Source organism: Trichechus manatus, unplaced genomic scaffold (genome assembly GCF_000243295.1).
Source record: "Trichechus manatus latirostris isolate Lorelei unplaced genomic scaffold, TriManLat1.0 scaffold00168, whole genome shotgun sequence".
Lineage (NCBI taxonomy): Eukaryota > Metazoa > Chordata > Mammalia > Sirenia > Trichechidae > Trichechus > Trichechus manatus.
Window position 1 is genome coordinate 3,896,670 of NW_004444104.1, and position 16,935 is coordinate 3,913,604.

General features: G+C 39.2%; 1 protein-coding gene across 5 annotated transcripts; it reads right to left on the reverse strand.

The window, feature by feature from the left end:
• Positions 1-466: 466 nt before the first annotated feature.
• On the reverse strand, positions 467-10,245 carry RNF6 (ring finger protein 6). 5 transcript variants are annotated; one of them, XM_004386568.2, is made up of 5 exons: positions 9,734-9,895; positions 9,214-9,296; positions 7,251-7,462; positions 6,316-6,420; positions 467-3,331 (listed from the first exon to the last, which is right to left on the reverse strand). In XM_004386568.2, the coding sequence occupies exons 3-5, from the start codon at positions 7,441-7,443 to the stop codon at positions 1,569-1,571; spliced, it is 2,061 nt and encodes a 686-aa protein (XP_004386625.1). In that variant the 5' UTR covers positions 7,444-7,462; positions 9,214-9,296; positions 9,734-9,895; the 3' UTR covers positions 467-1,568. The 5 variants fall into 5 exon arrangements, with proteins under 5 accessions (XP_004386625.1, XP_023596690.1, XP_023596691.1 ...); XM_023740922.1 differs by lacking the exon at positions 9,734-9,895 and adding an exon at positions 9,955-10,245 and having other exon boundaries at positions 472-3,331; XM_023740923.1 differs by lacking the exon at positions 9,734-9,895 and adding an exon at positions 9,955-10,245 and having other exon boundaries at positions 472-3,331; positions 9,214-9,426.
• Between the last annotated feature and the right edge of the window lie 6,690 nt (positions 10,246-16,935).

The window sequence follows — 16,935 nt, forward strand, 5'->3', positions numbered from 1 at the left end:
CCATAACTACCCTACATAAACTACTTACTGCAAACAAAGTACCTAAAATCTTCCCTCCAGGTGCTCAATGCACTCCTTAACATTCCTGGGCATGCATCTGTCCTAATGAAGTGAACAGAATTACTAATCAGAAAGAAAAATGAAGTCTTGAGATATATCTAAGTCTTATACAACTGGCCTTGAGGTATTAGTCTTGTGATTTTGCCCTAACAGTATACCACAGAAAAACCGTGTCGTGTATTTCATAAACAAACATGGAAGTAACAACAGTGATTCATTTTATCAACTGGCTTTCAATTTCTAAAAGCAAAGATGTCTTTTCCAGGAAGACAGGGATTTCTGTTTGTCTTCTGATGAAGCCTCAACCCCGTTAACATTGCCTGACCCTTAGGAGGCATGAAATAAGTATTTTTTAGGGTGAATAAACCACAGTGGACCAACAGAAGGAAAAAAACAAAAGTACAAATACAGTTTGTGTTTTAGTATTTATTGGCAGAAATAGATCTTTAATGCATACTTTGTGTTTATATAAAGTGTACATTCTCTTAAAGGGTTTTTTATTAGAACTTTTTTTTATTTGGGTTTTTTTTTTTTTTGGTCTCCAAGTGAACTTAACATATTATCTATGCATTAGATTCTTCTTAGACATTTTTTTAGATTTTAAAACTAAATTCAAGATACCATGCATATTATGTACCTTACTTAATAACCCAAGGAATTGTTTGAACTTTCAAAAAAGTCACCAAAAAGGCTGAACTCAAGTTAAATAGCCTACGTATGTTCTAAAATTTCCATTTTCCATTTCTGAATAAAGAAATACTCATTCAATATTATATACTGCTTGCTGTCTAGTAGGTCAGATAGTCAGAGACGCTTCAGTAAATTATCTGTTTTTAAATGACATCTTAATCTACTTCCTCCCAGAGATGATCTTGTCAATATTAACATTGTGTCTTATGCAGAAATAGCCAAAAAACTTAAATAAGAACCAAACTGGTAGTTTCAGATTGGATATTTTAACCTAAAAATTATGTATCTCTATACACACATATGGTATGCTGCATATTAAATTTAACATTTCAAGTAACTTAAATACATTTTGCAAACATCCAGACAGACACTCTTTCATGAAAAGACACTGTCCTTATAGTAAAAAGTTAATCAAAGGTTTATTTGGACATCAATGTCTGGACATAGAACTAAGCCCATGAAACTTTAAAGTGCAAGTGAAGTCTGCCTGTACTATTAAGAAGAAGACTGATTTTCAACTCACTGAATTTTGCAGATATAAAAGTGCTTAGCATGACAAAATTACCAAAATAAAAAACATTTTCAAGGTTATTTGGTTCTAGCAATATTAACTTTTCTGTACTTTTAGATAATTTAATGTTTGCATCTTAAATTTATATAAACTTCCTCTTTTTAACAAGTTAAAAAAGCACACAAAAAATAGTTCAAACTATAATCTGTTAATTTTCATCCTGGTTCACTCATCACAAATAAGTCAACAAGAGAATGCTTGAATAGTCAGCGCTACTGAATGCAATATTTGAACAGAAGCCATTACGTCATCCACTGTTTGCTATACTGGACCCTAACACAGGCTGCCGACAGATGGGACAAGTGCAGTTCTCTGACAGCCAGCGGTCAATACAGTGGATGTGGAATTCATGCATGCAAGGTAACTGCCTGAGCTTGTTTCCAGTTACGTAGTCACTGATACACACACTACAGATTTTACTTAGTTCACTATCAATACTGCTATGCTCATAGTTCCGGGTAGAAAGATTGTCAATCTGCTCTTTGGTTAAACCCCGACTGCGGTTATCATCATCACCTTCATTTAGTAAAAAGAAGTGAGCAAGGCGAAGAATAGGTAGTGTTCCAGTTTCAACTAAATTGTTGGCATTTCTCAACTGCCTGTCACCTCTACTGTCACTGTTTTGGGCATGAGGCTGCATGGTGTCGTTTTCACCACGCATTCCAGTGCTGTCTTCCTGGGCCTGCCAGTCTTCAGAGGAACCTTCGTTGTGCGGGCTGCTATCATTAACTGTACCTAAGTCACCCAAATCTGAGTGCATCTCTGGTAAATGCTGACCGCTTCTCTCAATCTCTGACTCAGATTCAGCCTCCATTAGAGAACTCAATTCTCCAAATCCAGTCATGATCTGCCTTAAAATTGACCGAAGAGCCACTGATGATGGCTCAACAAGCTCATTCTCAGAAATCCTACGAAGAGGAACTGTTATGGTACTAACATAGGTTCGAATACCTGACCGCTCTAAACGAGAAATAGTTCGGCGAAAGCCCCCACTATTGCTTTCAAGAGTAACTGTATTTTCTGCTAGTCCTACCCTAGATCGAGTTCGATTTGCAATACTATCCCGATCTCTATTTTCTCCAGGACGAATCCTTCTCACTTGAAGGTCCAGCGTGATAGTTGGATGCCGTCGTACAGCAGTAGAGGACCTGCTGGATTCTTCTCCTTCTTCTACGGTTATTCTTGACACAAGTCTTGAATTAGAGAATGGGGTATATGTGGTACCTCTGGATTCTCTGTCATGCTGTAAGAAGCCATGAGTTATACCTCTCCTCCTGGCAGACCTTCTAATGGTACGCTGTGAAGGCCTACTCTCCCTTTGTGAATTATGATCAGCAGTGCCACTCTGTCTCTGAATTGGTGAACGGCTTCGACTACTGAAGGAAGACCGTAACCTTATTGGCTCTAATCTTTGGTTTGTATTCCTCACCGTAACATTAGTTCTAGCCCCGTTTTCCCAAACATGTGCTGCTCCAAATCGCTGCCCCTCCCTTTGCCTGAGTTCACCATCCCCTGCTTGGTCTGTGTGATCACTGGAATTAGCACGAGGAGTACGAGTCCTAGGAACGCCAACTGATCCTCTAACTCCATTTCTTAATCTTCCCAATGTTGAGTAAGAAACTTCTATTGAATTCTGCCCCCTTGAACCAAGCCTAGTCCTTGGCGTGTTTGAACTATTACCACTGAAATTCACTGAGGTTTGGCTTCTTGTTCGCCTAGCCACAGGACTATTTGATCTTTGATGCCTGTTTCTAGTATGATCTCTGCTAATATCTGTAAGTGGAATGCTCGCATAATCTTCTCCATGAATTTCAAATTCCCTATTCTCATGATTTACGTGGATTTCCAGACTAAACCGAAACTCTCCACTGTTTGGGTTTGTTCGACTCACAGCTCTCCATGTCTGGTTCCCATTTTGTCCACTTCGAGTTGCATTTCCTGTACGGCGAAAGGTGTTCAACCATTCTAACAGAGAATCTTCATTTGAACTTTCTCTAGGGACTTCTGAGTCTGAAAAACAAAAAATCAACTTAAGATCAATTCCTAAAAACTAAAAACCGAAGTTTTTACTAATTATATTTAAGAACAACTGCAATTTTAATGAATGAAAAAGAAAAAAAAATTAACTGAACTTTTTAAAAGAAACGTGTATATTATAAGGATATTATAAAACTTAAATACTACTTATGAATTACAAAAATTTAAATACTATTTATGCAAAGTTGTGGAAAAATGTTCACTCCTGATTTCTATCTGCCTGTAATTAGCAAAATGTTGTGGCAAGTAAGGAACGCATCGAATACCAAAATTGTATATTTAAATTGCTTTATTCATACTGTATTATCAGTAAACTGAAGTGGCAAAATTTTACGTATGATTCTTCCTGTATCTGTAGAATCCTTCAAGTAGAACCAACTCAATCAAAATTTTTGCAACTAGGTATTTTTGGAACCTTAAGAATTTTATCCTATTTTTCAAGAACTGCCAAAAATGTACAACTCAAAAACTCTGGCTTTCTAAATATGATGTCAGAACCACACTATTTGTTTTTATATGAAGCTGGGAGACTTTAGGCAAGTTACTTAATTCTCTATGCCTGTATCCTTATCTATAAATTGGAGATAATAATAGTATCAATCTCAGTATTACCATAAGGGTAAAACAATACACTATATAAAATAATTAGCACAATACCTGGCAAATAGAAAGCACTCAATAAATGTCAGCTACTATATATATCCCTGATGGCGCAGTGGTTAAGCACTTGGCTACTAACCGAAAGGTTGGCAGTTTGAGTCCATCAGTCACTTTTCCAGAGAAAGATGTGGCAGTCTGCTTCCGTAAAGATTACAGCCTAGAAACCCTGTGGGAAGTTCTACTGTGTCCTACAGGGTTGCTCTGAGTCGGAGTTGACTCAATGGCAATGGGTAACAACGGGTATATGTAGAAAATATATTTTCTGTTCACTTAGAATATAAAATCCATAAAGACAAAGAGTTTTCTCATTTTATTCACTGTTAAATTTCTACCATCTAGAGCAGTATGTGGTAGAAATTAGACTCTCAGTTAATATTTGTTGAGTAAATAAATTTAGAAATAAATGTGTCCTAGATAAACTTCTTTGGCCGTGATACTGCCACTGTGCCAAGCTTACATTTTTCTTTTTTAACCAGGGCAAAACTCCATGAAAAGCATTCTGATTCACAGTTTTCCCCTTAAACACTGTTCTACTCAAAAACACCTACTAAATGAAATAGATTTGATTTCATTTCATTACTGTAATCTCTCTCTCATAAAATTTTTTAAACACTGAAGTTAAAGCTGTTAATTAGCAGCTGGTGTCAATAAAGAGCAACTTCAGTCATATTCTCAAGATAAGCTACCTGTGATGATTGTGTTTTCCATTAAAATACATTCAAAAGACCAGTATTACTGGTGTACCAATATAGTAAAACTAACACATCTGAACACAAAAGAAGAAAATGGGCTTATATCCAATTTAGATTTTAGTTTGTGGAAAAAATATAGGTAAAAGGTAGGTAAACATTAATCATTTTAAATGCTACTTTCTTCTTTGATTAATTAGAATGCAGTGATGAAGGTGTATATGAAACAATTTGCTAATCATTTACCAAAATCTAGTCTACCCTTCCCCCACTGTTAAGAGTACTATAACTGAGCATGTGCACAGCCTGTGCCCTTCTCCACTGTAAGAGTACTATAACTGAGCATGTGCACAGCCTGTACCCTTCTCTCTCTGTAAGAGTACTGTAACTGAGCATGTGCACAGCCTGTTCCCTTCTCCCCCTGTAAGTGTATTATAACTGAGCATGTGTACAGCCTGGCAGTTAGATGTGGCCATGTGGACAAGTTCTCATCACTGCAATGTTAGTAAAAGTGATACTTCTTACTTCCAAGCTGGTAGCTTACAACTATTTGTTCCTTCTTCCTGCCAGCTGGAACCCAGATATGGTCATGACTTAGCCTGAGCACTCAAACAATTCCTTAGAACAGCACTGTCCAATGAAACTTCCTCAATAGCCACACGTAGCTATGAGCACTTGACATGTAGCCAGTGTGAGTAAGGAATTGAATTTTAAATTTTATTCATTTTAATTAACTTAAACAGTCACATGTAGCTAGTAGCTACTATACCAGATAGCACAGTTATAGAACCATTAGACTGGCTGGGTGTGTCCCAGGAGAATTTATGGAGAAAAGTTCGCCTATCTTCCCTGGAGTGCTAACACAAGAAAGAAATAAACTTCTATGGTACTGAGTCGTTGCACTTCTGGGTCTTTATATAGCCTTTGCCCTAATTAATACAATGATTTTAATATGTGAAACTACCAATAATGACTATCTCTGGAGAGAGAAAGGGGGCTGGTGAAGAGGGGCAAGAAAGTTGGCTTTTACTTTAACTCTACATCTGTTTAGCTTGAATTTTTAACAAGTACTTTTTTTTTAATAAGAACTTCTTATACTATGGCTCAGTGTTTGTTCAATAAAACAACCAAACAAACAAAAACAACAATAAAACAAAGGAACAAAAAGAGGTTGCCTGACATTCAGCCATTTTATACTGCTCTGTATATAAGCTTTTAGAAGCCAGGCGCAGTTACATCACTTGGGAGATAGTACTATGTACATTCTAATATTAAAAAGAACTATGCACAGTTCTGACACACACAGTGTCGCCAGGAGTCTGAATTGACCCGAGGACAGTCTGTTGGTTATGCTGGTAATTAACTTAATTGTAGAGTATTTCAAGCTCCCTGAAGGCAATCTGTGTATGAAGACACCTTTGTATTCATTCACCTGTGCTGTAGTGCCTAAGTATACTGTTTTACACATAGCACATACATGTTACCTGAATGAGTATCACGTTAAAACTGGAAAACAGTAAACACAAACATATTGTATAAAATCCACTAATTTCATTTCTGCAATTGTTCCCATCAAGCCTGTTCCTTAGGGAATAGAGTCCACAGTACCTCTAGTATTTGTCCCATTTTCCCTGTTTCTCAAGTCAGGCTGAGATGCTATTTGTTCCTTGACTCCATCTAACCGCTGTTGTAGTTCTTCTGATGTTATTTCTCCTAAAACAATAAAAAATTGCTCACTTTAACTAAAAAATTTTAAATTACCAAGTTTCATGAGAACCCATGAAGGGTATTAATCTTTAGCAATCTGTAGAAGATCATGTTTTATTGTCTTTGTATGTTCTGTAAATTGCACACAGTTAAAAACATTCAACTGATGCAAATATACATCAATTTAGTTTTATTAAAATTTATTAAAATAATATTTAATGTGAGTAATTGATAAAGTGCTCTCAGTTGATATGCTTAGGAACAAAGCTATAATTCTGTGGATTTTAATGCAGAGTTAAAAAAGAAATTAAGAAGGTAATATATCTAGAGAAAACTTAAAATCTTTACTTACTTGACTTTTACCCCAATGCTTCATCATACGGGTCATCAATATACAATTTAATTTCAGTTAGTTCATGCATTTGTAGCAAATTTATGGAGCCCAATGGACTTTTATTAATTCAGCTGAATAAATAAATTATAACACCCTCAAATGAGTTAGAATTGGGTTTTAAATCACAATATTTGTATAAATACTACGTAAGTGAAGGAGGACTAAATACGTAATGTTTAACACTGTTATGTACATCAACCTGTTTATCAGTTTGGCATCTGTATGACAGTGTTCCATGTCCAATGTTCTCATGTAATTATAAAATACAGAAGTCAGTCAGTTATTTTTTATTTTGTTATGTTCAAAATGTCCTTAAACTCATAAAAACTGTATACTTTGGGGGAAGGGGAAAAGGGGAAAAAAAAAAGAAAACCTCTCCTCATTTTGAAATTCTTCCTTCCAATGATGAATTAAGATATCTGCTCTTTCACCGATTTCTTACCAGGGGTGCCTAGAAGATTATGGTCTCTCATTAACCGGTAATCTTCATCACTGAGTTCATTAATAAACTGATAATAGGCTTCTTCTCTGTGAAGACGCTCTTGTTGCCACCTTCTCTCATTTTCGTGATGATTATGGTCTTGAAATGAGGCTTCTTCGCCACCATCATCTGATCTAGATCTAGACTGATTCATACTGAGATCTCCTGGCTTTCTGTCCAAACAATACATGCAAAACTCAAGGTATTAGTCATAGATGACACATGGTTTTGTATTTTAACCTTATAGCTTTTGTTTGTTTTTTGCATTTATTTGGTCTTTTTGTCCCTATTCAAAATACTTCATTTGCCAAATCTTGAGAATGTACACGTAAATGAAAAACAATTTCTAGGAGACAGAACACAAGTGGACCTACTTCTTTGCCTAAAGTCATAGTTTAAGTCAGACTGGATTTGACCTACCTCACATTTCCCCCATCTGAATCTCAAAGCGAGTATCTAATTTTTTTTAACCTCTCAATATTCTGGTTAACTCTGTCTAAAAGCCCTTATTAATGTTTGGAGTATCTAGATATTTCATACTAATACATAAATTTCAAGCTTTAATTATTTATGTTCTTTACTTAATAAGCAAAGGGCTATTTATTTATATTTATTTCCAGCAACAATATCCTCAAAATAAAACTCGTAAACTTAATATTACCCCCCACTGCCACTTTGTTGGCATAAAAATAATTTTTCCTACTGATCTCTCTTTAAAGCCTAATAGAAAGCCTTTTGAAACCTCACAGGAAAGAGTGCGCCATGCATGGTTCTGACGACTGCGAGAGTGCACACAGCACTGTGTCTGCCCACATGAAGCCTCACCCCTAAGCCTGGAATGGTTAGTCCCATGGGTTTCTGAGTACCAGGGAAACTTCCTTACCTTGCCTAAGCACTATTTTTATATTATACTTAAATGTCATCCCTGAGACGCCTACTTTTAAAATACAAGGAAATCCAAAACCAAACCCGCTGTTGTCGAGTCAATTCCAACTCATAGTGACCCAGGACAGAACAGAACTGCCCCATAGGGTTTCCAAGGCTGTAAATCTTTATGGAAGCAGACTGCCACATCTTTCTCCCAACGTGCAGCTGGTTGGTTCGAACTGCCGACCTTCTGGTTCGCAGCTGAGAGCTTTAACCACTGTGCCACTAGGGCTCCCCGCTATAAGGAAATCATGGCAAAAAAATTTTTTTTCATAAATATTTTAGAATTTTTCTTAAACATTTACTAAGTCACTAAGGCAATGGTTTTCAACTGGGAGTGTACATCAAAACCACCGGAAGAAACTAAAAAAAGAAAAAAAAAAAAAAGATGGTCAAATCTCATCCTCAATCCTAAATCAGAATTTTCCACAGTAAGGCCAACACCTACATTTAAGAGCTCATTTGAAGTGTTCTGTGATGAAATAAACTATTCTTTGACAATTTCTAGAATGTCACCAAAGGGTGTGTGTTAACATAAGTTAATAACGGCCGGTGGATCAAATGATTAGGTTGCCAGTTGTAATTCTGATTCTCAAAATATACTAGGTGTTAAATCAGCAAATTGTTTTAAATATAAAATTAGCTTACAGCTCTAACCTACTGTATAAGTGAGCCATTACCCAATTTCATGTGTACTCTAGCATGAAATTACAAATTCAAGAATTTTTTTTACAGTGATCATCTTGTCCTTTTTAATGAAAGATCTAGTAGGACTACCCACTCAAACGTGAAGTAACATTACTAAAAACTCAAGATTTCTTTCCCCTTTCAGAATAATCAGGACCAGAGAGCATATTTGGTAGAGACAGCATTAATAGAATTTTTGTACTAAACAATCTGAAATCTATCATAAATCAAGCTACTCTTACTATTATTCAAAACTTAAGAGCATCTCCTAAGAGGCAATTGCACAATTTACACAAATCAAAGTGAATACCTTATTTTCCTTTCAATATGCTTTTAGTATATGCAATGGTATCCATCCTTCAATTGTCTGTGCTTTTTTTGAGAGCTGCCCATCTGAAGCAATTGGAAGAGAGAGGAATTATTCAAATTAATCTGTCTCTTGGACGGCCGGAACTGCTGGCAGTCTCCCACCTCTGCTGCAAAGTCAAAGTAAACTCTCCCGTGGATTTTCTTAGTCACTAACCTAGAAAATTAGATGCCCATACAATTAGGTCATGAAAATCTCCCGCAAGGCCCTTTGCTCCCACAACAGAATTTTAGGCCTTTCCTCCTACACTGTCACAGCTCCAAGGATTACGCTCCTCTCCCAAAGGCCTTCCTGCCTATCCTCCCCCACGCTGCTGCTGCCAGGGTTAGGTGTGAATCCCGTTTACTTCTAAACCTTCACTTTCTTGCCACTCTGCCACTGGTCCTTTCCGTTGCGACGGAAGCTCGCGCCGGGGGACGGTCCCCACTACAATAAACAAACCCGGCTCAAGGGCCCAACTAACCTCGTCCCAACCGAGACTGAAGTAACGCTTCCCTTAGCGACCTAGCTTCCCACCCGGAAGCCAGTGACAGACGGTCCATCCCAGCCAATCACTAGCTAGAAGAACTGATTAAGAGAGCAGTCAACCAATCAGAGAAGAGGCGGACGGCCCCAAGGATGGCCTGCTTTCATCTGCGCCTCCAGGAAGTAGGGGTGGGACTCGCAGCTGTTTTCCAAGCTCACCTTGTCTGGAATGAGGGGTCCTCTCCCTGCCCAAAGGCAAAACGGCGGCAGCTCTCCTCTCGGGTCCTAAAACTATGACTAGGAGGCGGAAGGGGCTTGTTACCGCTTCCGCGCAGGCCGATTCGATCCCTAATTGGTTTACTGAGAAGCCGGAGGCCTGTGCTACAGCTTGGGATCGTCTAACTGGAGGGGAAGCTATGGAGGAGGAAGGGCAGGCTCCTGTGCTTTTTTCCCTAGAGCCAGCTCAATCTCCTACCGGCCGAGTCTCCACCTCGATCGAGGGGGGACGCTCCACCGTCTGCCGAACGCTCGCTGGTGCGCTTGAAAACTGCGTCCGGACGGGGAGCCAGGTGCCTGAGTTCCGCGTTCCGCCTACTCAACGTTTATGTTTTCTTGGGCTTTCTACGCTAGTGCGAGATACCTCAGCGCGCGTGGCAGCCACGAATGCCCACAGACACGTCCTAGTTGCTATCTTGGGGAATACAACACCTACTCTGCCCTTTTGTGTTACTCGTTGGCCAAGCCTGGCTACGGAGTGCAACGCAACAATCTGTTCATCTCTCTTTACTGTCCGGGTATGACGTAGGGAAACAACCAGGGCCTTTTCCTTACTCTTTTTGGGACCTAGGTATGACAAACCCTAATAAATCCTAAAATGCTTTTATTGACCTTCCGCTAAGAAATTAGACTGAAATTCCCCCACACGTCTGTCTCTGACTTTAGTTTTGAGATGTGAAGTTTACCAAACGCACCTCACCACGAGTTAAGGTCCTGACTAGGTCTCTCTCAGCCTGGTATAGCCTCCTTTCCTGATATCCCTACCATCCAGGTAACTTAATCACTGGACATTGCTCCTTCCTTCCTGCAGTAACTTTTGAGGAACTACTATATCCCCATCATTATTCTGGGAGGCCGAGTAGCAAACTGTAGAGTCACTATGAGTCAGGGCCCTGGTGGCGAAGTGGTTAAGAGCTTGGCTGCTAACTAAAAAAAAAAAAGGCCAGCAGTTCGAATCCACCAGCGGCTCCTTGGAAACCCTGTGGGGGCAGTTCTACTCTGTCCTATAGTGGGAATTGACTCCATGACAACGAATTAGGGTAAGAAAAAAGATAGTGTTTAGCATCAATGAACTACCAGTGTAGTATGAGTTTGTGAACAAGTAAAAAATAGAAATTAGGCAAGTGAAAAATATAAATTGTTCTATATACTAAAATAGAAATGAATAAATGGCACAGCCTACGAGGCCCATCAAGGAGCCCTGGTGGCACAGTGGTTAAGTGCCCAGCTGTAACCGAAAGGTCCAAAGTTCGAACCCATGAGCACCTCTGTGAAAGATGTGGTAATCTGCTTCCATAAAGATTAAAAACCAAAAGAAAAAAGAAAAAAACCCCGTTGCCATCAAGTCCATTTCAGCCATGAAGATTATAGCCTAGAAAACACTATGGGGCAGTTCTACTCTGTCCAAAAGGTCACTATGAATCAGAATGACTTTACAGCATACAACAACAATAACAAGACCCTTCCAAATCTCTCCCTGCATACCTCTACAGACTGATCTCTTCTTGGCACTCCAGAAGTATTCGAAGTTCCTCAACAATGAGAGGGGTACTCGTAAGCCACTCCAATCATGCTTTTATCTCACTAATTTCCTCTGTCTCCTGGGACTTGGCTCAACTCTCACTTAAAGAAATTTCTCTGCAGTGACACCCTCACACCACCCTCCAGCTCAGTCTGTACCCATAAAACTAGGCAGGTGTCCCTTTTGGGGGTTTCTATAGCTCCCTCTGTATGCATCCATGTTAGCCCTTATTATTTAATAAATATTTACTGAGTGCCGGCTACATGTTAGGTGCTGGTATTAACAACAGGGAATCAGACAAACAAGGTCCCTGCCCTCATGGGGCACACGGTTCAGTGGAAAAAGACAGCCATTGTCTTAGTTATCTAGTGCCGCTATAACAGAAATACCACAAGTGGATGGCTTTAACAAAGAGAAATTTATTTTCTCACAGTCTAGTGGGCTAGAAGTCCAAATTTAGGGTCAGCTCCAGGGGAAGGCTTTCTCTGTTGGCTCTGGAGGAAGGTCGTTCTCATCAATCTTCACCTGACTAGGAGCTTCTCCGCACAGGAACCCAAGGTCCAAAGGTTGTGCTCTGCTCCTGGTGCTGCTTTCTTGGTGGTATGAGGTTCCCCACTCTCTGCTCGCTTCCCTTTCCTTTTATCTCTTGTAAGATAAAAGGTGGTGCAGGCCAAACCCAGGGAAACTCCCTTTACATTGGATCAGGGATGTGACCTTAGTAAAGGTGTTACACTCCCACCCTAATCCTCTTTACCATAAACTTACAATCACAAAATGGAGGACCACACAATACTGGGAATCATGGCCTAACCAAGTTGACACATATTTTTGGGGGACACAATTCAATCCATGACAGCCATTGAACAAGTACTTAACATAATTTTGTTAATTTATAGGTCTAGTCCATTGGCGTCTAAACTCCTTATGTGTGGACAAAGGGCTTTTATTCAATTTTATAGTCCCAGAATTTAGCACAGCACCTGGCAGAACATTCTCCTCAGTCTACTGCATGGATGAGCAGATGAAAAACTGCAAACTTTTTGCAGGCAGGATTAATGTGTGTTAGTATAATGACCTCAGAAATTGTAGGTGTAAGTCAGAGAAAACCACACGTGAGGTAGCCAAAATTCAAGCAGAAATCATTTTAAATATCTCTTTGAGTTTTAAAGAATGCAATATTTTATCAAGTACAAATACTTTTTGTTATGCAAAAAAGACTTGTATATCCTTTAAGAGTCAAGTAAATGTAAAATCTAATCAAGTGATTTCCCTGTCAGAAAGCTGTAGATTTCTGTGAGTAGGTAAGAATCAAGTAATGTGTGTAACTTGAATTCAACACATTGCTTCAGTTTTTTTTTTTAAATGCCTTTTATTTAAATTATTTTATTGTAAGAAGGAAAACCACATAATAGGTCTCTAAAGGTGAAACTGTTTGCATTGTGCTCTAGGTGAAGGTTTACAGCGCAAATTAGTTTCCCAGTCAATAGTTTATACACACATTGTTCCATGACATAGGTTGCACTCCCTGCAATGTGTCAGCACTCTCCCTATTACCACCCTGAGTTCCTCATTTCCATTCATCGGGTTTTCCTGCCCCTTCCTGTATTCTCATCTTTGCTTTAGGGCATATGTTGTCCTTTTGGTCCCATGTAGCTTACTGTTCTAAGGAGCATTTTCCTCATGGGTGTTATTGTTTATTTTATAGGCCTGTCTACTATTTGGCTGAAAGATGATATCTGGGAATGGCTTCAGTTCCAAGTTAGAAGGATACCTAAGGGCTATAGTCTTAGGGGTTCCTCCAGTCTCTCTCACACCAGTAAATCTGGTCTTTTTTATGAATTTGAATTTTGTTTTACTTTTCTTTTCCCCCACTCTAACCGGGATCTACTATTGTGATCCTCGTCAGAGTGGTTGGTAGTGGTAGCTGGGCACCATCTAGTTCTGGTCTCAGGCTGGTGGAGGCTGTGGCTCCTGGGGTCCATTAGTCCTTTGGACTAATTATTTCCTTGAGTCTTTGGTTTTCTTCACTCTCCTTTGCTCTGGATGGAAAGAGACCAATAGTTGTATATTAGATGGTCGTTTGCAAACTTTTAAGACTCCAGACTCTACTCACCAGAGTAGGACGTAGAACGTTTGCTTTATGAACTGTGTTATGCCAATTGATCCAGATGTCCCCCGGGACTATGGGCCTTAGCCTTTAAGCTCAGTAACTCAGTCACTTAAGGTGTTTGGTTACATCTAGGTTGTTTCTGTGACGGTGTCCCCTGTGTGCTCTATTATATTTATGAATATACATGCAAATTGATAAACATGCAATCAAGATGCATTGATAATTGCTGGTGATTGGAATGTAAAACTTGGAAACAGAGAAGAAGAATCAGCAGTTAGAAATATGGCATTGGTGACAGAAATGATGATGGAGATTGCAAGGAAGAATTTTGCAAGACCGAAGGCTTCTTCATTGCAAATACCTTTTTTCAACAGCACAAACAATGACTATACACGTGGACCTTACCAGATGGAATACACAGGAATAAAATCGACTACATCTGTGGAAAGAGACGATAGAGAAGCTAAATGTCATTCATCAGAACAAGGCTGGGGCTGACTGTGGAATACACTGTCAATTGCTCATATGCAAGTTCAAGTGGAAGCTGAAGAATATTAAAACAAGTCCACAAGAGCCAAAGTACGACCATGAGTATATCCCACCTGAATTTAGAGACCATCTCAAGATCAAATTTGGCACATTTAACACTAATGACCGAAGATCAGATGAGTTGTGGAATGACATCATGGTCATCATACATGAAGAAAGCCAAAGGGCATTAAAAAGACAGAGAAGAAAGAAAAGACCAAAAAGGATGTCAGAAGAGACTCTGAACATTGCTCTTGAATGTAGAATAGCTAAAGTGAATGAAAGAAATGATGAAGTAAAAGAGCGGAACAGAAGATTTCAAAGGGCAGCTGGAGAAGACAAAGTAAAGTATTATAATAACATGTGCAAAGACCTGGAGTTAGAAGAACAAAAGGGAAGAACATGCTCTGCATTTCTCAAGCTGAAAGAACTGAAGAAAAAAATTCAAGCCTTGAGTTGCAATATTGAAGAATTCCACAGGGAAAATACCGAATGACACAGAAGCATCAAAAGAAGATGAAAAGGAATACACAGAGTCACTGTACCAAAAAGAATTGGTCAGCGTTCAGCCATTTCAGGAGGTAGCATATGATCAAGAACTGATGGTACTAAAGGAAGAAATCCAATCTGCACTGAAGGCACTGGCGAAAAACAAGTCTCCAGAAAATGACAGAATACCAACTGAGATGTTTTGACAGACTGATATCACACTGGAAGTGCTCATTAGTATATGCCAAGAAATTTGGAAGACAGCACCTGGCCAGTCATCTGGAAGAGATCTTGTATGTATCCAGTCCAAAGAAAGGTGATCCAACGGAATGTGGAAATTATTGAACAATATCATTAATGTCACATGCAAGTAAAATTTTTCTGAAGATAATTCAAAAGTGGTTGCAGCAGTACGTCGACAGGGAACTGCCAGAAATTCAAGCTACATTCAGAAAAGGACGTGGAATGAGGGGTATCATTATTGATGTCAAATGGATCCTGGCTGAAAGCAGATAACACCACAAACTTGTTTACCTGTCTTTTATTGACTATGCAAAGGCATTTGACTGTGTGGACCATAACAACTTATGGACAACATTGTGAAGAATGGGTACATTCCAGAACACTTAATTGTGCTCATGAGGAATCTGTACATAGTCTAAGAGGCAGTCCTTCAAACAGAACAAGAAGATAGTACGTGGTTTAAAATCAGGAAAGGTGTGCATCAGGGTTGTATCTTTTCACCATACTTCTTCAATCTGTATACTAAGCAAATAATCTGAGAAGCTGTACTATATGAAAAACACGGCATCTGGATTGGAGAAGACTCATTAATGACCTGCGATACGCAGATGACACTTGCTGAAAGTGAATAAGAAGCACTTATGAATGAAAATCAAAGACTACAGCCTTCAGTATGGATTACACCTCAACATAAAGAAAACAAAAATCCTCAGAACTGGACCAATAAGTAACATCATGATAAATGGAGAAAATATTGAAGTTGTCAAGGGTTTCAATTTACTTGGATCCACAGTCAACGTCCATGGAAGCAGGAGTCAAGAAACCAAATGACATGTTGCATTGGGCAAATCTGCTGCAAAAGACCTCTTTAAAGAGTTAAAAAGCAAAGAATTCACTTTGAGGACTAAGGTGTGCATGACACGCAAGCTATGGTATTTTCAATTGCCTCATATGCATTGGAAAGCTGGACAATGAATAAGGAAGACTGAAGAATTGAAACCTTTGAATTACGGTATTGGCGAAGAATATTGAATATATATACCATGGACTGCCAGAAGAATGAACTGTCTTGGAAGAAGTGCAGCCAGGATGCTCCTTAGAAGCACAGATGGTGAGACTTTGTCTCACTTACTTTGGACATGTTATCAGGAGGCACAAGTCCTGGAGAAGGACATCATGCTTGATAAAGTAGGTCAGTGAAAAAGAGGAAGACCCTCAATGAGATGGATTGACAAAATACCTGCAATAGTGGGCTCAAGTATAACAAAAACTGTGAGGATGTTGCAGGACTGGGCAGTGTTTTGTTCTGTCGTACATAGGGTCGCCATGAGTGGAACTGACTCGATGGCACCTAACAACAACAACATACATGCAATACATACGAATCTGTTTTAGAAATACCCACAGCCAAGCTTATATATGCATGTGGGTGTACTCCCATATGCCTACCCATATCCATTTGGCATGCACATCTACCTGTGTATCCACTCATAAATTATTGTTTGTTATTACTGTTGTTGCAGGATTATGTATGTTATAGTGTTTACCTTCGTTGACTTTTATTCTTGTGTGCCTCTCAGCGTCTTCCCTTGCCTTGGTCATGCTGTGTTGACTTCCCCCATATTGTGCACTGCCTTTCCCTTTACCAAAGTTAACACATGTCTAGTCTCTAGTTAGTGATATTCCCTTCCTCCCCCTCCCATCTGTGGTAACCATCAAAAAATGCTTCTTTCCTACCACTAACTGCTCTGACCGGGATCACAACAGAAGGTCCTGGACAGAGCTGGAGAAGGATGTAGAACAAAATTCTAACACACAAAAAAGACCAGATTTACTGGCCTGACAGACTGGAGAAACCCCGAGAGTATGGCCCCTGGACACCCTTTTAGCTTAGTAATGAAGTCACTCCCAAGGTTCATAAAACAAAATGAGACTAATGGGGCACAGCAGTCCAGGGACAAAGACTAGAAGGCAGGAGAGGACAGGAAAGCTGGTGATAGGGAACCCAAGGTTGAGAAAGGACAGTGTTGAC